The 27242-nt window shown below is 31.8% G+C and overlaps 1 protein-coding gene across 1 annotated transcript in view; it reads left to right on the top strand.

Moving 5' to 3' along the window:
- The first annotated feature begins 1256 nt into the window (after nt 1-1256).
- LOC129223943 (paired mesoderm homeobox protein 2A-like) overlaps nt 1257-27242 on the top strand; it is a 94364-nt gene continuing 68378 nt past the window's right edge. The window contains exons 1-2 of the mRNA XM_054858330.1: nt 1257-1536; nt 24313-24509. Of these exons, the coding sequence (XP_054714305.1) occupies nt 1257-1536; nt 24313-24509 (477 nt within the window). The remainder of the gene's footprint in view (nt 1537-24312; nt 24510-27242) is intronic.

Here is a 27242-nt window from a genome sequence, read left to right as displayed (position 1 = left end):
TTCTTGCTATTATTGATTTTTTATTATGGTGTTTGTTCCTTCATTTTATATTTGTTCACAATAAATAAATAAATAATGCACTTTTTGTTACGAAACATTACGTTTTTGCATATTTTTTGGGAAATTTCTAATACCTGTATTCCGGTATCGCGTTAAAAATATACCGAGTATCAGTATAGCATTTTTGGTCCGGTATTGCAATCCCTAGTTTTTATAAATCCTTTGATCAAGTGAGCAAGTGTGTCCTCATTCACTCCGCGGTCTGAAGGCCCTAATTACTTAATTTAATTTCACAACACTTGTTGATTTCACGTGTTGGCGCGATCACAGTTTTTGACTGCCATTGAGAATCCTAACCAATGTTTAATGCAAATCCCAAATCCTTAGTCGCAGGTGCGCGAATTTCCCCGCCGAAACAATATTATTTATACAACAGCAACTCTCACGGCGCTGCCTCGCTCGAGTGGTCCCTTTGTCACCGAGACTGACCTAATGACCCCTGTTTTCGTCATGCTCCATTAGGAAGAAAACCGGGGAGGGGGGAGCGCAGTCCGCTCTTCCCTGCGAGCTAGCGAGCGGAGTTGAATTGTTTTCTCTAGGAGCCGGTGACGGTAAATTTTAATTCGATTAACAGTCGCGAGAGCCATTGGCGGGCGGTCACGAGGGGGCGGGGCGTTCTTCTTCCCCCACAAGCGGGGGAGGGAGCCACGGGAGCACGAGGAGCGAGCATCTATTCTCCTCTTCCTCCTCCAGTTTTCAACCCCGGTGGCTGCCCTACGATTTGGCATTCTCTCTATCCTCGCGTAAGCCCGCCAGAGAGAAACGTCATTTAGTTAAAAGCTAGGCTTTTACAGGTTTTCTGGGGGTTGGCCCGTTTGGATGTCGTCTGCCGTAACCCCGCGCAGATAAAGATTACGGTCGTAATCTCGCTGGCAGAAGTCTCCTGTAATGCTCCGGTCCCGAACAAACTGTTGAAGCGGCGTAGGCACCCCTTAGATACTATCGGGTTGTTAGTCATACGTTGTCTTAATCTAATGAACTGAGCCTTATTGGATTGCGAGGTTGACAAGAGAGTGGACTTGATTCATTACTCGTTTTGAAATTTCATTTTGTGTCCAATTGGTATCTTTGAGTTCTCAAGAAGATACCAAAAATCATCAGCAATCTGTCTTCGCCTGAAGACTTTCTTCCTCTCTTGTAATAAACATTAATCCGTCACCATTTCGCTGTTACATTCTTCAAGTCTGGGTATCGGTATGGAATATTCGTACCTGAACCAGCCCCCCTTCGACCCCAGCTGCTCTCTTAGTGCAATGGAACTGCCAAGTTGTCAGTTGCCTTGCTCTTACGCAGACTTAGGATCTTGCAGTCAGATGACAACTGCAGCAGCCTACAGGTATAGCACCGCAGCCGTTCCGAGGTCTTTTGGGGGCCCAACATCTGTGGGGCCCCCTCCATGTGGCATGGTGGCTGCAAGACCCCGACATGACCAGGGCCCTGCTTCTGTCTTCAGTTCCGCCGGAATGGCATTGCAAAGTAAGTATTTATTTCATACGTCACTTTTGGTGGTAACTACAAAAACTAGGCTCAAAATGGCAAGGGAGGAATAATTGAAATCATTAATACGAAAATTACTTAAAATGGTGAATCTTTTTTTATTCCCAGCTGCGAAGGTTCCTAATTTTCCGCTTTGTCTGGATATGAGTGAGACTGTCCTAGATCAATAAACATGAAATTTAGGGAAAAAAGAAAAGATGTAAACAATTAAAGAAAATTTGCAAAACTGGGAACAGAGAAATAGATTTGATGGATGCTCTATGGAGGAAATACGAATAATTGTGATACTCACAAGCTAAGGTACCAGAATGAGCAAAACTGATTAGACTTTCATGACCTTGATAACGAAAAACTTCCGAGGTCCTTTTCCACCAAATTTTCGGTTTTTTTTTCTTGGAATAGCCGTTTGGGATTAAACCTAACGCGATTCCAGAAGAGCTCTGGAGCCCAACTGGAGAAACGCGAGGCAGTACCTTTGCCTTTAAACGCTTGGGCCCAGTAACTCGGTTACCGGAAGGGTGGGAAGGAACGGGGGCGCCGAGGAGGAAAGGAAAAGGCCGCCCGGAAATTAAATAATTTGATAGCGCCAGGTCGATGCTGAATAATCCAGAGGATGACTATTTAGATCCCTGGCAGCTAACCTGATTTTCTCAGGCTGCGATTCATATTTCTTCAGAGGCTCAATATACGTCATTTTTCTTGCTTAGACTCAATTTGGGCGAAGCTTTAACCCGGTTAGTAGAAGAAAGCCCAGACCGCCCAAATTTGATCATAGGCCATCGCTACACATAAATCTTCGGAAGAAAAACCCTCCCTTTTTCTTACCTTTCGGCCAGGAGGTACCACAGAGATAGAATCATTCCAAAGCAAGGCGTTGTGAGATAGAGTCTCCTCAGCTTCATCTCTTGTCAAATTTTGGAATTAGCGGGAGACTAATTGTAAAATTGTTTTCAAAATAATCTGAAAGCAGAAATTCCACACATAAGGAAAAACTTGGAATATTAGTGTACATAAATATGAAAATCTTCATTGAACAAAACTGTGCGCAGTTACGGTTTAGATTGTTAACGATTGAATTTAATTTAATTTGAAAATCTGCGTTGTTTAGTGGCAAGATGTATTTGTGGAAAACGTGTTTACATTAGGTGTTGGCCAACGGTAAAAATCGTTTTCATTCGATTGACGTGAATTCGAGATTGAACGTTATTTCAAATATCCTTAATTTCACTCTTACAAACATTGGATTATCTGAGAATATTGATCGTGAAATGGAATACGCACCTGGGATTGACTCTGTAATGGTAAATACATTTGTGGTATTCTCAAATACTAAATTAGATATTTTTGAAAATCTTGTTTTCTCAAAGGCAGACATGTTTGAAAACCTAAGTTATGCAATGATAAATGTTACTAAAAATTTTGTGGTTCAACAATCGATTATATTTGTGATAAACTTAGTTTTGTAACTGGTAGCTAATTCTAAAAACCTTGATTATCAGTAGTAAATATACATGTAAAAAGATCAATTTAATGACAGACATTCTGAGATCCATGTTGTAAATTTTGAAAAATTTCTCAAGGTTCGGGTTTAAGTTTTTGTTTACTTATAACCTTGTGATTATAGGTTTTGCATTACGTTGTCCACTTACATTTCACACAGCTTCGTTGCATGTACAAGCAAAAGTAACAGAAACACAACTTTTCTTCAATATTTGTGCACCGAGTAAATACAGTGCTTTTAAATCAGTCAATTAAGGTTTTGCAAATGTGTTTTCATTATTATTTGAGTATGTTGCTGATTGCTAATGCTTCACTGCAAGACTGAAGGATTTATATCCTCAAATTTAAGGGGAAATTTCTCCAAAGTTAAAACTTATGATGCACCTCAATGAAATTTCGCGAGTTTTACAAATTAGGTGTATTTTTTTGAATACTCCACTTGATAAAATTAAACTTTTTCTTCTTTTATGTGGCGCTTCGTTGCAGTAAAAATATTACTTGAAAACTTCATTTTTCTTGAATCGTAGCTGGCCATATTTGAGTTCTTATCATACACTATTTAACTCACAAATTTCAGATGGAAAGAACTATTTTAGTTTAATACTCTCATTTAGGAAAAGAACAGTTCAAAATAAATTATGGAGTACATAATTAATCACTTGTTTATTCGAAACAATAGGAGACCAATAGGCGTGTTCAAGAATAACGGAGAAATAATAAGGTACAAATGTGAGGTGAGAATGTTAGGCACGTGTTTTGGGGTTTGGGGTTGCAAAAAGAGCCTCTTCCCAAGTGCGTCAAGCTCATTAGAATTACTGCAGTGAGAGCAAGAAAACATCGATTTAACTTGATTCAATTTATCTCGCTACGAACATTAATTTTAAGTATAAAACCAGTTTTTTATTTATTTGTTATTTTTTTGTTCATTTACAAATTTAGTCATCAACGTTCTTTAACTTTCTTCTTTTTTTTTTTACATTATTATTACATTTTTGAAAATATAACTCCTTCTTGAAATTACCACACATGCCGTACTTTATAAATTTGTTAACTATTAATTTTAGCTATTTTTTATTACGCATGCTACCACTGTTACAAAATAAAACATTTTTTAGCTTTTCGCACGAAGTTTTTCTTTATTGCATTTACGAAACAAAACTCTTAAATCGGAGAAGAAAAGCGAAGGATTTGATAAATTAATTTTTCCTGAAATTTCTAAATAAAAAACGATTATTAGAATTAAATAAGTCGATAAATCTGTGTTAAACTTTTCTACGTGCTTTGTCGTTCCTTGTCTCTTAGTTCTTAAAAGTATTATTTCATTCCATCAGCAAAACTGGTGCAAATGTTTAATGACTGAAAGGCGATGTATATACAAATGAAGCCATTTCTGTTTTCCTCCTTTAACTGAGAGTAAAATCTAAGTTTCTCTCATAAGAAATTGAAATTAATGAATCCGTTCGAGTTACAATTCTTTAACCTTTCTTAAAAAAGGAAAAGAGACATTGTCTATTTTTATAGGGAAAATGTAATTAAATTAAAATAGAAACTTTTATAGCCATGAGGCTCAACTACTAAATAATGTCTTAAGACTCATTTTACTTTAAATATAGTAACAAATGTTATTTTTGTTACGTCTCTCCTCATTACTAAATTTTGCAAATGAAAATTTTTTTTAATGTTAAGGGCATTAAGATCTTCAAAGATGATCGTTTCTATTCAATTAGGGTAACTTTGAGTTATGCGGGTCAATTTTGCGCCAATTCAACTTTTTTTAGTATATTGAACTTTTAATAAAATCTTAAAAGCCCAGTGCCTACTCTCCTGGCAAGCAGCGGCAGCGATTAAAGGGGGGGGGGGATCCAAAACTAGAAATTATACAAAAAAAAAAAAAAAAACCAGAAATGTCAAAATTTTCAGAACATAATTATTTGTTTTACTTTGTATATCTGTTTACGAAACGTGATTTAGCACAAGCAACAACTTTTAGTTTATGTATTCATTGACTAGGCATTAATAAATCAGTTGTTTTACGTAAACAAAAACCATACTTGTTTAATGAAATTATTACCAAGTGTTTGTGACATCTCACAATACTTCGCGGTAAATAATGCAAGTCTAATTCATGTCTAAGCGTTTCTTTCCGGGGAAAGTTATTGCGTACAAAATTCATCAAAACCTTAAGAAAAACGTTGATTAAATTGTTAGACTTACATCAATTTCCACTTATCTCCTTCAAAACCAGCCCTAACAAAATTTCGTACTTTTTTTTCTCTGTCTTTTTTTTTTTTTTTTTTAAATTTTACGCTGCCGTTAAAAGTCTCATGGTGTTTAGTTGTCTTTCTTTTTTTTTACCCCCCCCCCTCCAATCGCCGCCACCGCTGGCAAGCATATGAAATAGGTTTTCTATTCTTTATTTTAGATTTTGAAAACAATTAGTAATATTGTACAAAGCTGATTGCATCGTTCAATAATTCTAAAACTACCGTTTGGAAGCTATTTTTGGAGTAAGCAATAATTAAATACCTTTGTGCCGAGGAATAACAGGAAATATCCAACGTTTTTTAGCATAAATAAACAGATTTATTTGTGCTAAATAACGTTGGATATTTCCTGTTATTTTTGGAGTAGTTGAAATCACTCCTCCTACATTGTAATATCCTGTGCAATATTATAAAACATTGAGAATTCGTGATGTTGTCATATATAAACATTTAGGCATTTTATTGTACTCATTCGTAGCATTACGTTTATTAAAGTCATTTATTTTGCAGCCCATTTCTGAAGTGGTTCAAAGTTACACAAAAGGGCAACATAACTTTGAACAGGCAAATCATTCACTTTGAATAGGCTTAATAAATATATATATTTTTTTATTTTAAATAACTATACAATACTTTCAGAGTTTTTATTTTGTTTCACACTAACAAATATACACAAACTCTTACAATATGAGTGGGGCATTTGAAAATAGAAAAACTGACTCAAAGCTATCGAGAATGACTTATTTTTTTCTGTTTGTTTGTCTAAATTTCGGTGCAAATTTTTGCTTATGACTTCAAAAATTAATAAGAGAGTAAAACATATCTGTAAAGTAAAAACGGTGAGTTTTTAAATATTTAGAAATTTGTTTTTTCTGCATTATAGTGAAACTTGAACGCAGCTAATTAAAATTACTTTAATTAAAACATTTTTTTTTATGATTCCATTTCTGGTGCTGCTGCTATCGCTTACTTTTTCCGGTACAATTTAGTGTAAAATTTTTCTGCTCTGTAATCACTCTATTTACAGTAATATTTTCCTAAAAAATTTCTTGAATTTTCAACAGTGTAGGATAGTTTTGTACCAGGCTAAAAATTCACTTTAAATAGATTTCATATTATTTCTTACTTATAGATACAATACTTTGTGCGAGGGTGCTTCTTCTACTTTGTGCCAACAAATACATTAAAACTGATCAAATACGTGAAGGGTAGTATAAAATAGAGGAACTTACTCGAGGTTCTCCTGAACGGTTATGTTTCAGATTTTTACAGTAAAAGTAATGTTCAGTGAATACTTTTTTACTTGGATTATATTTTCCTTTCGTTGATAAGAGCAGCAACTTTTTTGTCACTTATCAAATATTCATTATATATTTATTCATTTATTTTCTACAAGTCCTGCAATAAGTGAATAAATAATAATGCAATTTTCAACCCAGATACATATATAGAAAAAAATATCTGTACTTGTTCATCATTTAGTACAAAAAGAAATATTTTTAATGCATCAACAACTGTATTTTACGCGCACTGAAAACACGAAACACACTTCAAAAATTCAATTAAGAAAATTTTCACGCTTTCCGCTACATATAAAAATTTATCATCGTGGAAAGGGGATGGGAATACAATACTTTTTTATTTAATTGAAAATAAAACACTAAATACTAAAATTCAAATAGTGTATGTCTCTTTCTTTCCCTGTAACCTTTCGGTTTTCACTCATAATGTTATTTTGTCGAATTGATCCCTATTGTGATCCACGTTTTTCGCATATTTCTCTCCTCCAAAATGAATTTCACTCCTCTAAAAATTTTAAGAAGTACTTTCACACCTGTAACAAAAACCTGGCAATAGTTCAGATTGTAATAGACATCAAAAATTCTCAAAATCTGAGACTTAACTCTTATTTTGGAACTCAGTATGACAATATCGAATTCATATTTTAGAGGTGGATACGTGTAAACAAAAGAAACACGCAGCAAACTTAAACGCAAAGTTTTGGTTCTTCTTTTTTTACGAGGAGATTTAAAGAACATTTATCGAATCCAAAATTGTCTGTATTAGAAATGAAAATTGAAATTATTGATTCAATTTGCTTATGGCATGTTTATTAGTTTCATAAAGTGTTAATTTACAATTATAACAGAGCTCAGAGTTACGCTTTTTCACTAATTGAAACTCATGTAGACCCACCATATTTATTAAACTTTTACCAACCTATGCCAAATCAAAAGGTGACTTTTTACTTTAAGCTAATTCTTAAAATTAGTTATAAACGCTAAATTATTTTGGTGTGTATTCAAATTATTACGTATTGAGGTTATTACAGAAGATAACTTATAAAATAAATTGAGTTTCAAAACAGAATTGTACGCTTGCATTTCGTGAAATGATTATTTCTTTGCATGTTTGTAACGATGAATACGGAAGAAAGCTGAATTAGCTTGCATAAGATGACTGCAGTTTTGATTTTTATGAAAAAAGGACAGCAAAATTGCTTAAAATATTCCTGAATATGATGAAGAAAAAGAGCATAACATGAAGATATTTGAAATTTTAAGATAAGATTGCAAAAAATAAAAACCTAAAATGTGTTAAAATTAGAAATCAATCTTGATTTCCTTGAATCTTTTTATTGGGTTTTAAATTTAATTTATTTACAGCAATCAGCATGATATCTGAAACTTTAACAGTAAAAAGCGTTTACATTAAAGCAGCATGCATGAATACTTTCAAAAGCGTATCCTCAATCTTCACAAAAGTTTCGCCGTATTTGATGAAATGGCTTGGTGAAAAACTCTCCTGTTAAATGTTTCATTAAATTGACGAAAATTTCACAAGATTTGAGCCATGAGTTTCCGACCCAGTGACAATAGAATCGGTGTTTAGGAATATTTTTTCAAACGTTTGAAGAATCCTTGTTATTGAGCGATACAAGAGGAAGGATGTATGTAATTAATCAATCACTTGAGAGCTTATTAGTTAAAATCAAAACCAAAATTTTATTGCGGTTTTTGAACACTAGATGTGTTTAATTCTCTTGTCAGTTTCTACCATTGTTGAAATAAATATACGTGAGATGTTTTGCGGAAACTTAGAAAAGATGTACGTAATGTATTGACTTCTTTTGAGTATCATTTGAAGAGAGTTGTGCATGTTTGAATTCATTTTTAAGTTGCGGGAGAGGAGAGTTGCACAAGATTATGTTTCTTACAATATAAAAAAACTCAGCTTCATATTCTGTTTGATGTAGTCAGACTTTGTTTTGTTTTATGTAGCATCTATGTAAGTTAAAAACACTAATTTATAAAAATTAGAGAAGGATTATGAGTATTATAATTTTTAATCAATACAATATATTGATAACATCAACGTATAGCAACCACATTCTATAATATTATCGTATAAAAAAAGATAATTAAGATTTAAATGAAAAATTTTAAAAAAATATTTGTCCTAAAATATGATTAAAGAGAAAAAAAAAACTTTAATAAAGGAAAAAAAAATATTTTCTTAAATGGGCTTTGTTTGAGGTTTTTTTTTTTCGTTTTAGTCATAATTAAGATTTGATTGATTCCCCCCCCCCCTCACTAATGGAGATAATAGCAAACTTATAAATTAAGAAGTTTGAAATATGGGGAAAAAAAACCCGAGCTGATTTGTGCATCACATGACTTCCTTTTACTCCAATTTAATGTCATTTCCCTATTACTAGCAATTTTAATGTGATTCAATAGTTTACTCTCTAAATATCACCAACAGTGGCCAAATCAAAACAGATTTTTTAAAAAAATCGCCAAATTTGTCGCTAAGTAGGCGATCAAAAGACTGGCGATATATCGCCAAGTGTTCGCCAAAAAAAAAAAAAAACACACACACACACACACCACTTTAGTTTACATCGAAATTAACAATGATTTTCCCCCAAAAAGGGGCAAAAGACCCCTTTAGAAACATCCGAATGCAACCAAAAGGGGAGGTGCACAACTAGACCTCACTAGGAGTCTACGTACTAAATTTCAACTTTCTAGCGCTTACCGTTCTTGAGTTATGCGACATACATCCGCACATACATACGTACATACAGACGTCACGAGAAAATTCGTTGTAATTAACTCTGGAATCGTTAAAATGGATATTTCGCGTGTCTATTCTATACGTTCTTAGGCACTTATCCCCGCGTGGTCGAGTCGAAAAAAAACTCAACATTCATTCGGGGGTGTGCAAAATGGAAATTAAGGTCGATTTTTGAGTGAAATTTTTTTTGCGAATACAATACTTCCTTTTTTGTAAAAGGAAGTAAAAGAGAGTTCTGCAAACAGCATATCGAATTGGGACTTTCTCTGTTTCCGGTGTTAAAATTCGATTCGTGAAATTACAAACATGTGAAAATCATAATAATAAGTCAAAGTAAATTTCACGCTAACATTTACTAGATCGTTCTAATAAAATTTAACCAAGAATGCATATTCGAAATCGAAATGTTGCCATGCTACCACAAAATATCTATGCAAAATGGTATAAAACATTAAATTAAATTGATACAGAGCGTTTTTTGAAACTGAAAGAGCTGTGAAAGATAAATCCCTCTAAAATGGTGACAAATTTATGAGGTATGAGAGGGGGGGATCTAGCTTTTTTATTGGCTAAAAAAGTTAATCATGTACTCAAAATTAACTGCATCACCACACATATATTGACTCAAAAAATACCTGAATGAAAATGAATGATATTGAAATATATTGAGCGTGAATTTAAAATTCAAACTGAATGATTGAAGCACAGCTTTAATTTTTAATGCAGTAATTGTCTTGCTTTTATATGTGAAACATTCTATTTTTAAAATTCTATTTCCTTTGATAAAAAGAAATTGGGAGAGAATAACTACTGTTCAAAAATGTAAGAAGAATTTTGTGTGATTTCTGAACGTTGTGAGCTATTTTTAATTGCATTTATTTGTTCTGCTGAAAGTCAAACTGCAAATACAACTTTTAAAATTCAAATGATTACGAACGACATGTAGTGCAAACTAAATGTTTTTGCCTAGAAATATAAATGACTCTAAGTAATGCATATTCATTACCCTAATTTAAATTCATTTTATAGTAATAACTTGAACTTCATTAAACTAAACTGATACCAGCTAAAAACCCAGACTGTAAAACAATAATGAAAACTTCGGAAAATAACTTATTCGTATTTGATGATTTTTAGTCATATATATTCATATCTAAACAATTCATTATCCACTAGCAGCAGTGATGGTGAAAATCATTTCCATTAAAGTGTAAAACATGTTTCACAAGGTGCACAGTACTTTATTACAGCACAAGGTTGTGCACTAGCCATGTTTTTAGTTCTTACAAGCAATAAAGGCAAACACTGCCTGCATCATTGAAACTCTTAAATCACATCATTGTCGGCTAAAATATGTTTTGTTTACCAGCTATGGTGAAAAAAAGTTTCAATGTAAAGCATTTGTTACAAACTATTTAGTACGTCAGTGCAACACCAATCATGCTATAAGTTGTTGCATGCAATACAAAAAACCATGGAGTCATTCCAATAATTTTCAAATACATTATTGGTGGTTAAAAAACGCACCCTTTGCCAACGCAGGAGGGAAAAGTTTCATTTTAAACGCAAACCATAATTTAAAAGTTATTTTTGGTGCAACATTAATCATGCATGCAATATACCGACAGCCCGGTTATCCTATTCAGAGACTGCAGTTTCGCATTTGTTATTTACTTATCTGGTTGGAATAGTGAATAACCTAGTTAGAGGCAGACGTCATCACGCTGAAGCTGATAGTGCTAACAAACTGGTAGATAATTGACCCTCTCAGCTTGAATAAGATGATATCTGCCTCCAGCTCGGTTGACCCGGGCAGTCCCTATTTTAGACTGATAATAACATAACAAGGACAAAATAACAGTCTCCAGATGGGATAACCTGCCTGTTGGTATATTGCATATCTGCCATTGGGGGCTTAGGTACGGCAACATACTGCTTAACACTTATCATGTTTTTACGTTGCTGCATGCAATAAAATTGAATTCAGTTGAAATGTAAAGAATAACTTAAAAGGTGTTTCAATATTTTAGTATAACACAGGGTACAATGCTAATCATGCTTTAAGTTGCTTTATACGTAATAAGAACAAACAATGCTTCAGTTCTTTTTGTTATTTGCTGCATAAAAATTCTAAAATTAGATATCAAGAGAGCAACTTCATGTAGTTCCAAATATATTGTTTCGAAATATATCTATTTCGAAAAATTCATTTTAATACTGATGCAAAAAACGTGATCAAAACTAGGTTGTAACGAATATTTTGAGGGATCTTTTATTTTGAAATAAATTATTTGCATGGCAAGATGATAAGAGAATCATACAAACAAGCTTGTATTCTTTAATAAGGTTTTTTTTTTTTTTTTTTTTTTTTTTTTTTTTTTTTTTTTTTTTTTTTTTTTAAAGGGAGGAGGAAGCAAATTTTAAAAAAGTAGGTAAGATACACTATAAGTTAGTAGTAAGATGTTTTTTAACAACCTTGATTAGGTGCATGAAATCTTTATAGAAGATTTTTTCAAGAAAATTATTTCATTGACATAGTGTTTCAATTTAAATTCCAGTCATCAGGAACGTAAGACATATGTACTGAAAATTTGAATACCAAAAAACTACTCTATGTGCCTAAAAATAAACCTTTAAGTCATTGTTATAACTTTTTCTATTTTTTTTTTAAACTTGAAAGAAAAAAATAATTAAAGAAAGTTTTGTTTATATACACATAACTAAGTTTCACGATGTGGCTAAAGACGTTCTCATCAGTCTACTACAAAAGAAACAGAGAACGGTTTTCCAGAACCACCTGTTGGCCTTGAGTTTTTGCCACTACGGGAGCTATCACAGCTAATTAAGTAACCGAGAATAATTAGCAAAAATCAGATTAGCCCTAATTACGATTCACTGCCAGCCTTAGAGCGCATGCTAATTTGTCCCATTCTTCACAAGGGTAAAAGATCTGGAAAGGCTGAGGTCCTGAGGTTTTTGCTCTCTGTTACAGTTTGCTTTCTCTCTTTTGGTTGATAAGATATTTTTATCTGTTTCCTCTTATGGTTTATTTTTGGAGACTGAAGGAGTAATGGGTCCTAATTGTTTGACTCTTTTTTCATCATTTGTTTGTGAGTAATTAATGCGTTAATATGATGAATTGGAAGGTCACTGATTCCGTTGTGGACATTACTGCGATTTGTGGAACTTTCTTATGAGTTTCCGTTTTATTTGTAAGAAGTTGAGATCGTGAGTAAGTAGGTCCATGAGCCTATTTTTTGCAGGTTTCGATTTTTAAAATTGTAAATAAAGATGATTTTGCTTATTTACAATGTGGATATATTTCGTTTCTCAATATAGTTTTCTTAGGAATATGAGAATTTGCTCGCAGCGCATAGTTTTGTACTTTTTTTGAGCAATCACAAATTGCTTATTGTTTTCACTTGATCGTTGAATGACGTCCGCGTCCTTTGATTTTATTTTTCTATGCTTATAATGCAGGCGCCCATCATGTGCTTCGGAATCGAAATATTTATAAACGATACTTCTTTAATATGTGCTTGTAATGCAGGCGTCCATGTGCTTCGTCTTTCATCGCCTTTATCGATATTTATAAACGAACTTCGCGACTTTACACAATCCTTTTTACGCGAAAGCAGTATCCAGCATACAACATTCAGCTTTCAGCCCCTGACATTCATTTGAATTTTGATGTCTTCAATTCAAATTATTGTTGCAATAAAAGCCATTAGGAGAAACAAGAAAGCCAACGAACAGGGTCCTATTGCAATTCATGATTGCAAACATTATTCATTTGATTGCGAACATTTGAATTCAAAGCCTTATTTGAATTCAAGATCTTTAAATTCAAACTGTTTTTTAATTTTTCTTTTAAAGAATTAGAAGTGTCAATAAAAATGAATTAGAAGGTTACTGATTTTTCACTACGGACATGAACCACAATAAAACCAGCGGTTTATTTCCATAAATTCCCCACTCGTAGTCAATTCTTGCGATGATTGAATTTTTTCGCGTAGAATTTCTTTTTCATTTGTGAGAAGTTGAGGATCGTAAAACAGTGGTACCTAAGCTCAGTTCTTATCAGCCTCTATTAAAAAAAAAAAAAAGTTTTGTTACTATTATTACTTTATTTATTAATATGCTAGTAACTTCAGTTTCATTATAGGTTTTCTAAATTTTTTTCAATAAGTAATGATAAACCCTTGTTTTTATGAGATATTTACCTCCCTCCCTCGCCCTTCCCTAAGTGTAAGTGTGTGTGGTGGGAGTGTCCGCTTTCAGTTGCATAAGATAGTAGCTACAAATTTCAAGCTATTTATGGACTCAAAGATTTTCTATTTTTAAACATGAATATCTACGCTTTTAATTATTTACAATGCGCTAAATTTGATTTTACTCAAGATTTGACGTTAAAAGACGACCACTATTAGTTTTTTCTTAGCATTTATATTTATAATATTTTACTGATGCAGAGCAAAAGTTTCAATTAATATATTTTTTATCGAAATAATTATCAGAACATCATGTAGTTTTCAAAAAAAAAAACCTAAATTTTGTCAAGCATCACATTTAAAAACTGGAACATTACAATATCCTCTTCACGGTGGAGATTTACCATATTGCAACTACAGGAGGCATACGAAAAATGGGCAAACTTGCGCATGAAAAATATTTGACGTTCTAACCATGTTCGACTCTAAGTGCCCCCCCCCCAAAAAAAAAAAAATGCATTGCGATAGAGGAGAAAAGGGGACAAATGAACTTCTTCCCATTTACAACTAAATTTAGCTGATGGGATACAAAGACTTCAGACTTATATCCCACCAAAAAGAGTAGTGCATTTATTTACTTTTTGCGTGCAAATGTTAAAATGTTTACGAAAAATTAATTTCTAAAGCATAAAGAACGACATAACATGTTTTCCTGCGAAAACATATGTTTTTACTATCAAAAATATAGCGGAGTTGCTAGCTATGAAACGATTTATAGATCTTTTGAGATAATGACCTTAAAGATTTCTGTTAAGGGCACTGTACAAAAATGGCTCAACAGCTACTAAAATGTTATCGATGGATGAAATCTATCCTTAAAAAAAGATTTAAACACGTCTCCCAAAAATAGTCATCCCGCAGAAAAATCCAATTAAATATTGTTCGTTTTGATGATTTGCATAAAAATCATTGTTATCACTTAAGTCACTTAAAGTACCATATACTGTTTAGGAAAACATGTAAGGTAGTCGTGTATGTATAACCGAACTAATTGTTGCGTTATTTTTCACTGCATTGTTGTAAACAGCGAAACTCAACTTACAGCTTCTTAACAGTTTGAAGGCTTTAACAATGAAATTCTTTCCAAGAATTTAATTCAAGTTAGAAATAAATGCACATTGTTGCGAGTTATGCTGTGTACGTAAATGGATGGATAAGTATTAAGGTGTTTTGATAAAAATGACGAGGGAAAAATTATTTTATAAAGAGGATTTTTTAAATTAATATCTATACAGATGTATATCAGTTGAGGCAGTGAGAAGCAATGGGATGTAAGTGGCAAAATTAAAAATTTGGAGATAACCTGTACACATAGTAGGTGAACCTCTCCTCTGTCTTGGGGCAAGAGATGGTACTAGTAGCCCTGGTAGCTGCTGCTGTATAGCATGATTTAGAAAAAAATTTAAATAAAAGCCTACCTACACTGTTATAACCAGGGGTTCCAGACGAGTGAATATATTCCCTCTAAGGTGAAAGCATGGTGCCTGAAGGTGCAATGCAGGCCAGGAAATAGAGCAGAGGAGCCGAAACGGCATGCAATCGCAAAAGGATTTGCTGCGCATGCGCTTTTGCCTTAGAATTACATTCAACCACTTCAATATGGCAGACAAATGATGATTGCGTTTATGTGTCTTTTACATTGAGTGAAGGATTAAAAAACAACTTTTCTTGGATTAATTATCCGAAATAACTAAGTACAGCTTTTGATCACTTGTAGCTTTTAGGGCTTTCAAACATAGTTAAAAGTATTTAAAAGTGCATTTACTGCTCTTCAGTTATGTCGTTTAGTTTCAGTTTACCGTTACTGTCTCGTGAAGTTTCCATCATTCAAAACGCTACCAAAAATATCTATCTTTATTTTCTTGAGTACTCGATAAGCAGCATTTAATCACCAAAATAACCAGCTAAGATTATCAATAATCAACAAGTGAGGACCAGAATAAAAATGATTCTTGTGCTTCGTAGGATATAACAGAATATAGTATGCTAAAACATAAACAGCAAAAAAAAAAAAAAAAATCTTTGTCCGTCTGGCTTTTTTTTTTTTTTCTTTCTTTTTCATTCAAGTGTTTGAATCACTTCCTGTTAGCGGTGATGTCTCGATAGTGTTAAAAGTTTCTTTTGGTTTTTAAACTATGAAAAAACTTCATGTGCATTTTATTTTGTTACTCTTGATTAACGTTTATGAAACGATTTTGTTTTTCCGTAACTGCATTATCCCAGAATATTTTTGGCTCTTCGTGTAAATAATCCATAAGTACCTCTATTCTATACTTCATTTTCGTCACGGGTCATGTTTTAGTAAATGTATAATTTCTCACATTATTTAAATAATTACTCGTCTTTAAATTATAACATATTTGGGACAACTCTTTGATACCAAGTGAAGGGGTAGATATTTATTGTTTTATTAATTTTTAACGTTACTTTGTCAAAAAAAAAAAAAAAAAAACCCTCATCAGAACGCCGAATTTTTTCACAAGTTTTTAACGGCCCCCGAGTTATTATTATTATTTATTTTATGAATTTTTTAAGAAAAGATTAAGATTTCACTGCTCGCAAAGTTTTTCATTTGCTTTTACCGGCCCGTGGGTGAAAAGTGGTTGAGAAACACTGAGTTAGAGCTCGATCAGATGAATTAAGCAATGCGCACTTCTTAACTATGCTGAAAACTCTGAAACACGATTAAATGCTGTAATTACATATTTTAATCATTTCCAGAACTGATTTCAATGTGAAAAATGTCCAAAATGTAGAATATCACGAATCAAAAAAAAACTATTTAAAAAAAAAAAAAAAAAAACACACACACAGCTGTATTCAAAAACGCACACAATACAGGGGAGGGGGGAGGAGGATGATCTATAGTAAGGGTGCCATTTCTTTCTCCGAAGGTTCCTTTTTTTCACTCCGGCTGTCTATTTTTTAAAAGGTGCCTGTTTTTCACCCTATTTAGAGGTGCCAATTCGGCTCCGTATTGAGTGCCGCTGGTGAACAAGCGTTTCTCTCCTGAAAGGTGCCGAATGCATCCTGTAGTTTTAACAGTGTACGAGCTAATCTTTAAACGCGTTTTACTCAAAACTTGAAATTGTCCACTTACAATCCCTTTGCTTCTCACTGCATCAATTGGCAAATATAGAGATGCGTATTTTGATAAATATAGAGAAAAAACTAAGGTATTTAAATATAGATTGAAAAAGATAAAGAGATTGGATGAATACAGAGATTGATACAGATAGTTACGGATGGGATTGATAGTTATAGAGATAGATTCCATAGCTTTAAACATATGAATAGTTGTACCGAGACACAAGATATGGATTATATACTAGGTGAACCCTGCAACCACATCAACTTTGCTATAACGCTCCTCTAGCTCTTTTTTCGGTGTGGGCGTTCAGGAGTCCTTTATGATCTTGTAATGTTTGTTTGTTTTTTCTCCTACCTGTTAAAACTTTTAATTAGACACTTTACTTTAAGCATGAGTTGATACGATCCTAAACTCTTTTCATTTTTTGATGCATAATGATATAAATAGGGAGAAGACAAATTGTTTTTCTTCATGTTTTTTGATAGACACTTTAAAAACTATTATCCACTGAGGTGAACTCTGCAACCACATCGACTTTGCTATAACTAACGCTCCTCTAGCTACTTTTTTGGTGTGGGAGTCCAGGAGTCCTTTATGATCTTGTAATGTTTGTTTGTTTTTTCTCCTATCTGTTAAAACTTTTAATTAGACACTTTACCCTAACCATGAGTTGATACGATCCTAAACTCTTTTTTTCATTTTTTGATGCATAATGGTATAAATAGTGTAAAGATAAATTGTTTTTCTTCATAATTTTTTGATAGACACTTCAAAAACTAGTAAGATTCATAACCTCCTTCTTTTTATGACAATGAGGCTGTTTCCTTCAGTCAAAAGTAGTATTCTATTCACTGAAATTGATAGAATAAGCAAAAAAAAAAAAAAAAAAAACATTTACCAAGAAAATTCTTTTATTTTCCCAACAGTTATTTTTTAATGAATTTTTTTAAAATGTCCGATTTTTCAAACAAGGCGTGGTCTAGATGACGTCATAAATGATACTTTTTGGCGCATCTTTGTACCGCGTTTCCACGTTATGATAATCAAGAAGCGAATTAAAATTGCGCTCTACGCTTGCTATCAACCATATCGTTACCAATACATGTGAGTAAAGATGCGAATTAAATATTTTGCTCTGTGAATGGCAACACAGAATGGCATTTCAACATTTGTAATGTCATCTGCAAGAAACGTAAACAATAAAAGATCACCTAGTTAAGTAATTTTTTGAAAATATTAAACTTAAACAAATTATTTAAAAAATGGTTAGATCCTATGTTTTTAAACATGTTCTTTCAGAAAAAATACTTTTAAAATATTGGAAACGACCGCATTCGGAAGCTTTATTCTTATCTTCTTTTGCATGTCTAGCTAAAGCTTGATTTTCAAGAACTAAAATAGGACACGAGAGAAAATGCTTACCAGCTGAAAATACAGGCCCAATTTCGAATGCGTTCATTTATTTTGATTAATCACTAATCAGTTATTACTCGAGGAAATTAAAATGGAATTGAATCTATAATTTTGCATACCGGTCTCCTAAATTGTATGTTGTCTCATATCGCATTATCTATTAAAAAATCAAATTGCATGAAATGCAATTTTTGGGCTTTAGCCTTACGTTTTGTACTCTTTTCTACAGTAAGCAAATCTTGTTGCTGACATTTTTTATTTTATTACTTTTTAATAAGACTAGAATGTAATTTTATACTGATTTATTTATGATTACAAAAAAAAAAAAAAAAATACAAACTGTCGGAAATTAAACTCAATAAAAGAAATGTTAAATGTCTGTTTTGTTTTTAATTGTTATATTTAAAAGCAATTTTAAATTAAAGACACAGTTAAAGAACAAAAATTTTATTTATTCTCATAGTACAATTCCATTGACATTGCTTACAAAATTAAAAATTTTAAACAGGCTGAACCAATTTTCCATTAAAGTGTTTCATCTGTTTGTCGTGACTCTGTATAACTGATTGTGCATAATTTACAAGGAGTTCAATGGAACATTTTATACAGAGTACGGCTTCACTTTCTTAAAATATTTGAGGTTTCTCATGCGTAAATCTAGAAATTGGCTTCAAAATGTATTTTAATCCGTCAAAAAAGTTTTACAGTAAATAAATGAAGGTGCAAAAGGGATATTTTTCTCGCACTTTTGTGCTTTATTAATATTATTATTATTATTATTATTATTGAAGCAAAATAATACAGTGAAATCCCGTTACAACGAACTTTAAGGGGCCGCGAATTTTGTTCGTTGTAACGAGAATTTCGTTACAATGAAATTTAAGCAACGTGCTAAAAATTAAATCGGGACTGAAATTTTATTTCGTTGAAACGGAAATTTCGTTATATTGGTATACGTTGTAACAGAATGTTACTGTATGATGTGTTTTGTAATATTCAACGCAAAATATACATTTTAAAAACGATCTTTTCCCGTGGAATGTTGTATTTTTTAGACTGTATTCATAGTTAAACTCTCAAAATGATTCACTTTGGATGATTAAAAAAAAGTTAAATGTATGGTATTTGACTGACATACTTCATTTTAAAATGTCAGTCAGTTACCATGTTTTTAATGAATATTTAAAAATCATCTAAAATGTATTTCGGGAATCGATTCTACCATTAAATTTAGCTTAAAAAATACAATATTCCAGGGCAAAATTGCACGACATATATTTTGCGTCGAGTGTTACAAATTACGCATTTTTTGCTTCAAAAATGTCAATTAGCTACCCGTGGAATTGCCCTACTATTATTATTGGGCAATTTCACGAGTGACTGGCTATTATTATTACTATTATTATTATGATCAATATTATTATTTTTATATCATTCGTCAAGAGGTATGCTTTGACAAACTGTTCCTCTGACTTTTGTATTGTGTGCACTTTTTCCAGCATTCATTTTAAATGTACAACTAATATACCACACGTTAAAAATTATAAATACACTGTTTGTTTGTTTCTAGATATTTTTAGTATAAAAACTTAGGCTCAAAACTCTCGCTACAACACTTAATTTTACAGAAAGAGAATTTACACAATCTATTTTTATTTATAACAAAAGAAAAAAAAAATAATAATAATAATTTTTTTCATATAAAGTAAGGGTGTTTTCTCCCTACATGATTTGTTTAATTTTATCTTTTGATCTTTTTAAAAATTAATAATAAGAATTAAAAAAAAACCTATTATTAATTAATAATAATAAATATTTAAATTATTATTAATATTATTATTAAAATATTGTTATTGTAATTATTATTACTATAATTTATGTAAATTAAATTTTGATTTATTGTCACATGGAAAACCTTTGTATCAAAATAAATATAGCTAATTTAGGAAAAAAAAAGCATTTCAAAGATAAACAATATCATGTGACAAAAACAGTAACAGATATGTTGGGAAATTGTTAAGACAAAAAGAAAGATAGAAGAACAAAGTGAGTTTAGCGTTTATCTTCGGGACAAACAAATGTTTCAAACAACGATAATGTTCTGTTTCTTAATGAAATTTTCAGTGGCTTTAAGATTAAAATACTTTTAAACCATAAATATAATTGTTGAGCTGATAATTTTCTTCGGAAGTAAAAGCTGTTTATTTTTATGACCAATACAATTTACTACCATAAAATTTGATATAATAATTTCTCACACTTTTTAAACATAAACAAACTCAAAAACATTTATAATTTAATTAATTAACTTCCCTATAGGTATTCTAATATATGTTATTTAAACAAGAGTTTTAAATTAAGAAATTATTTATTTTTCGTGTGAGTTCAAAAAATTAGATCCTTTACCTTCTGAGAAAATATTTTGAAGTTCTTTGAAACTTTTATTGGCATCCTAATTACAAGTTTGTGTCTTATAATTTTTATCAAAATATTTAGCAATGTTATAGTTTTCTTTCGGCTGGTAAAAATATTTCGAATTTTTGACTTAAACCAAATAAAATTTTCGAAATTTAAACAATCTCCCCAACCAACGAAAATTAGAAGTTAATTTAATGTCGCCAGGGCAAAAGATGGAAAACAGACACAATTTATTCATTTAATTTTTAATCTAAAATTTCAGACTTTGTTCATTAGGGAATGGCAACACTTTATTAGAAGGGAAAATGCTGCTTCCGTGGAATTGAAACCGGTCATAAATTTTAATTATAAAAGTCTTCTCTTTTACCGCCTCCGCTTTTTAAAACATAATAAAAGTTTGTTTTGTAAGATTAGTTTTCCGCGCAAACTGATAACAGTAAGCGAAGGAACTGGAGTTTACATTTTGATTAATTGCGCATTGTTTTCTCTGTCTCAGCTTCTCGCTCCGTTTTTATACAGAAGTTTCGCGTTTCAAATTAAGTCCTCTTTCTCCGTAACTTTAATTTCATCAGGCACTTATGATAATTTAGAAAGTGTGATGAAATGTCGCCAAGTTTTAATTTCCAACAATGGAGGAAGACAACTTGGTGTTGGCGAGAGGCGTTAGTTTTTTCTTTTTTTCGCAAACTTTATACTGAAGCAAATATACACTTTTAATTAGCAGCTATGGCCGTGAGTAAACACCAGTTTTATAACTCAAATCGTGTTAGATTCTATTCTATTATTACTTTTCGATTTCTGATATCCTTACGCAAACTTGCATTAATTAAATATGGGTTTCACCCCAAAAAAAAAACCTTTTTTTTTTAAAATGACGAAAGCTATTTATTTATTTATATTGAAGCTCAATTTTGTGATGTTCTAACCATCAATTACTGTGAAAAGGGAATTGATCCCAATTCTGTTCAGAAGATGAAAACATAGATTTATATTTTGTATGCTTGCATACGTGCAGATAAAAATGTATGTTTTATATTCATACTAGCTGTACCCGACGCGCGTTGCTACGCCAAAAAAAAAAAAAAAAAAAAAAAAAAAAAAAAAAAAAAAAAAAAAAAAAAACATCATTATACTGATTTTCATGACAATCGGTTGAACGGGGCAGAAGTTGCTACTCTGCAGTGCCATCTGGTGACGAGTGGCTTCAATGAGCATATTATGCACCTTCTCCGTGGAAAAATACATATATATATATAGCAATTTTCATAATAATCGGTCCAGGTATCAAGTGAAGCCGTGACTATACTCAAATTTTGTACTCACGCAGTTTGCAAGATCAATCAATCGCTAAAAATATCAAATAGAAAAAGTTTTAAATCCCCCCGTTGCATGAAAAGCCATAAAACAATAAAGAAAGAATTTATTTGTTCAAACTCAAGAAAAATGGCAACAGCTAACTTCTTATCAATGAGATCTTTCACGCGAATTAATTTCTGCAGCCGATAATTTTATTCGTATTTATCCAATGGATTGTGACTTAAATTGGAGTAAAAAAGGAACTATCGATCGGATTTTTTTCGAACTGGTCTATAAACATTCCCAGTACCAAAAATAACAAACGGTGAAAGTTTTAGCCAAATCTGCCGGGTAGTTTTTGAGTTCATGGATGACATACAGACAAAGATTCAGTTTTATATAGATTACGTTAACTTATGTAAATGCATAAGAACTTGAAGTTTTATCTATAAATACAGACTTTCTGGAAAATGTGTAAAAGGGTAATGTTTAATATCAGGAAAAAATTTAACTCTGGTCCGAATTACGGATACTTTAAATGCATGCTTTAGTTTTGAAACGTATAAAACATATATGTACACTAAGTAAAACGCTAGGAATCAATAATTATTTATATTTATGTGTTATATTTAGATGAAATCGTACGTAATTAATACTTGAAGAGCGAAAGTAAAATTTATTGCATTATAAACGTAGGAAAAAGAGTCTCCGGAAACTTTACTATTACTGTTACTGTAAAACAAAACTTTCTCCAAAAAGAGGCCGAAAACCAAATTACTCCAATTGAGCAGAGATTAGTTACAAAACTGCCGATAATCTTAAGATACAGGGTAAGGGACCGTTCGCAAATTATATCACGCTTTGGGGGGAGGATGTCAGTTTGTGAGAAGAGGGAGGACAAGAAATTGACATCACAAGAAATTGACATCAATTAACAAGAAATGTGAAATCACATTTTAAAAAATAATAAAAATATGGTTATGAAAAACAGCGTGACATGGGACACGGGTGAAGTATGACACTTTGCGACACAGAGGGTACGGAAGTCAAGTTTGTTGAAAAAAATGTGACATCCCTTTTTTTTTTGGACAGCCTCTAAGTAAATAAAAGACTGCGACTTGTTTCTTTCTTTTCAGGGTCTTATCTAAGGAAGTGGGTATAGCTAACTGAAGCAATCGAGGGGAGAGGGGGGGATAGCTACTTGTATATTTCATTTGGTAACACCGTTATGGAAGAGCTGTGGTGTTATTCACACCGGGTGTGATTGACACCTTAAGTAAAACAAACCTTTCAGTTTAGTCCCAAGGATCAATCTCTCAAACTGCGGTTTCTAAATTAAAAACTGCATTGAACTCACAGGGTCATAGGAATTTTGGATTTTTATCATCTTTCAATTTCGTTCGTTGCAAAGAATGGGGCATTTTATTAAGAGATTGATCACTTAAATTGACAACTCTTAAGGGAACAAATAATATAATAATTACCATCATAAAACTTTGAAAACAAAAATTTTATCGTTAGGATGAACGAACTCGTATTTCCCTAGGAAAACGTAGAGAGCTGTAGCATAAGAAATAGAGAAGGGGTTTAAATTTTTTTTAAAAATATTTTTATGCATAGATGGGGATGGGTCAGTAAACGTATCGTAATAAATAAAGAATCAAGTACCTGTTTTCTAATTTTTATCTTTCTACTTGTAAGAGAGAAAAAAAATCAGGCATTTTAGGGAATCATTCTGCAATAACTGAAGACTAAAAATGGAAAACTTTCCTTTTTTTTACATTAGGACTTGGACCAACCAAGATACCAAGTAACCTTCAAAAACCTTCAATGGCACATACTGCGTTCTCCACTGCACGGGCGCTAACACTTGCTCCACTGGCGAACCCTACCAACGTTATTTTAACTATAATTTTCGGAGGAGGGGGGATAGGCCCATGAATCGTTTACCACAGTGAAATGCTTGGCATTTACTTCATTTTGACAAAAAACAAAACAAAAAAAAAAATTTTTTTTTTGGCACTTAATGCGTTTTTTAATTTTAGTCTTCAACTGCTAAGTAAAAACCATCCTTTCTCTTCTTATTTAAAAACGGTTAGCTTCCTTGTGATTTAATTATTTTTCAACGTCACTACAAAGTTAGCTGAACATCTAGATAAATTACGAAAAACATTATCACAATAGATATTACGTTATTAGGTATGTAATTGAACCCAGTAAGAAAATAAATAACTCCAAAAATCAAGGCATATGATAATACAAGCCATTTTTATAATTTGATGTCCATTAATTGCATTTTTATTTTATATCCCTATTTTATATCCCCTATAAGTTTTTTTCTTTAAAAAAATATATAATACGATTAATATACGATTATTACTATTTGTGAAAACTTCATTTCTCTTTATTTTTTCTTCTATAGGCGGTTTACCTTACAAAGTATACACAGGCCATGATGGTGTGCTCACCGAAAAGAGAAAACAACGTCGTATCCGGACCACTTTCACAAGCTCACAGCTGAAAGAACTCGAACGCGCCTTCCAAGAAACCCACTACCCCGACATTTACACGCGGGAAGAAATAGCGATGAAGACCGACCTCACGGAAGCCAGGGTGCAGGTCAGTGCAGAATGTTCCAAATTCGAATTCTGTTTTGATAAGTTTTTCCATGACAATATTTAAAAGAATTGACAATGTGGGCAAAGTTTAATGGTAAAATATTTTCCACAGTTTGCAGCGTCATCTGTCTGACAGTATTTTAACTATGTTATCAAACATGCAGTTGATTCCAGAGAGAAAAAATAGTTTCTATTAAGATCAAGTTATTTTATAATACAAGCCGTTTTGATAATTTGTGACTCCAGTAGGGGAATAATGAGAGTTCTGCAACAGGAGGCGGTGGCGTTGCGGTGTTAACACCGCCTCCCCCTCCCACTCTTCCTCCCACCGCCTCCTCCACTTCCTCCCCACCCCCTCCCGACCTTGGGGTTGACCCTCCCCACGACGGGGGCCGCCGCGAGAACCCGTAGAAGGTGACGAGGGTTTTTCCCGCGTTTTAGATATTTTTCCCGCGTTTTCGGACTTAGAATATTTTGAACTTGTTGTCATGGTATCCACAAAGTTTTTACTTTTTGGATGGCAACACTTGTTTGAGTTTCGGTTTTGGAATGGCAACACTTGTTGTCATGACAACCAGAGTTTTTAGTTTTCGGTTGGCAACACTTGTTGCTATGTTTTAACTTATGCTATGTTTAACGTCGGTGGCGCCATCTATTGAGAGGTTGATTTTTTATTTCCGGACTTTGAATAATTTCGACGAATGGTTGTCAAGACAACCAAAGTTTCGCGAATTTAATTATTTTTATTTTTACAGAGTGTTGAAGTTGGGAATCGAACACCCAAACTTTGAGTTAGCAAAAACGTATGCTAACCACTATGCTATATTTTTCATTACTCTTTCAGTCTTAATGTGAATCTGTACCATGACAACGAATATTACAATTAAATTAATTTTAAAACCATCAGTTAATTTACTCTTTAGTACTAATCATGGCATATCATTAACTGAATTTCAGCTCATAATTGAAACTATCATCATTATTATTATTTTTCATAATAACAAAGTTTTCACTTAAGTAAAGATTTATTTAAATACAACCCATTCGAGATTTTAGATTTGGTTCAATGCTTTGTGGACTTGAAATATATTTTAAACTTTGATTTTCTTTTTCATGCATTTCAAACTTTATCATTTTTATTTTTTCTAACTTGTTAAATTTTCTTAACTAATTTCATTTTTCTTTGTCAAATTTACAAATATTTTTTCTAACTTGTAAAAATTTCGAAGAAATAATTTTCTTAACTAATTTTTTTTTGACTTTCATACAACAAAATATTTTTTCTTACTTGTTAAATTTTCAAAGAAATAATTAACTTAAATATTCTTTCACACATTTTGAACTTTAACGTTTTTTCCTGTCATTTAGCACTTTGATTTTTTTTTTTTTTTCACTATTTTAGCGTTTTTCAATTATTTTCAGTCTTTAACTATTTTCTTAACTTTTTAGTCTTTAACTAATTTCAAGCATTTCAGACTTAGATTATTTTTTCGTGATTTCGATTTTTTTTTTTTAGTATATTTTAGAGTTTGATCATTTTCTCGCTTGTTTTTACTTTATCGTTTTTTTTTTTCCCGATATTTTTAAACTTAGAAATTTTTCACAAGTAGTGACAGGAATCGAACCTTCAAATTTTTCAAAACGTTATCATGTCTTCAATTTTTGCAATCATGTCAAACTTGCAATCAATTTACTCGTAGTAGTAATTAACACTTATCATTAACAAATTTTCTCAGATTTTAAAAAAATCAACTTAATTAATTTTTTCCAGTAAGCAAATTGCGCACTCAAGTTACATTCCAACACTGCATATATGTTTCAAGAGTTTCATTGAATTTATCACATTCCATTTAATTAACTCTAATAATTACTTTTTCATTAATACTTAACTTAATCATTTTATCATACATTTATTCCAGTTACAAAATTATGCTTAAAAGTTATTTATTTTTCTTAGCACAAGAGATTTTAACATGTTCCTACTAAAATGCTTTTCACTCTAGTTTGAGTTTACTAAAATAGCAACTCATTTACGATTTAGATTCATTTAATCGTCTTTGATTCTTTTTTCATTGTTAATATTTTAAATTATCACATACGTTATTATTTTTATACATTTATCCATTTAATTTTCGAAAATCTACAATCAATTTACTTTTCGTATTAATTAACACTTATCACTATCAAATATTTTCATGAATTTTAAAAAATTATCTTCTTAAATAATTTTTTACTGTAACCAAATTTCCCACTCAAGTTATATTTTATCACTACATATGCTTTTCATGAGTTTCACTTAATTTATCGCATTTCATTTAATTAACTCTAATAATTATTTTTTATCATCGATATTTAAGTTAATCATATTTTCCTTTCTTTATTTTTTTTTTCATGCAAACACTCTTGATGGAATAAAACAAAATTTTCAACTTTCATGAATTAAATCCCCTCTGAATATTTTATTTTACTTTACCATACTTTACTATTTTACTTACTGCGTTTTACTATTTATCATTCATTACAGCTTTTCCAAAATATTACTTTACAACCAACCAATTTCATTAACAGAATTTTCATTACAATTTATAAATTTCACTTTTATTTAATTATTTTTACCTACGGTAAAATAAAACACATAACACAAAAATGTTAAACATCAATGAAGTACCCAAGAAATGTTAAAATTATAAGTCGAGTATCAAAACTTCATGTCAGCAAATTTTAAAAATAGACT

The sequence above is a fragment of the Uloborus diversus genome, chromosome 1 (genome assembly GCF_026930045.1).
Source record: "Uloborus diversus isolate 005 chromosome 1, Udiv.v.3.1, whole genome shotgun sequence".
Lineage (NCBI taxonomy): Eukaryota > Metazoa > Arthropoda > Arachnida > Araneae > Uloboridae > Uloborus > Uloborus diversus.
Note: the sequence above shows the minus strand (reverse complement) of the source record. Positions and strands in the feature narration are given on the sequence as shown.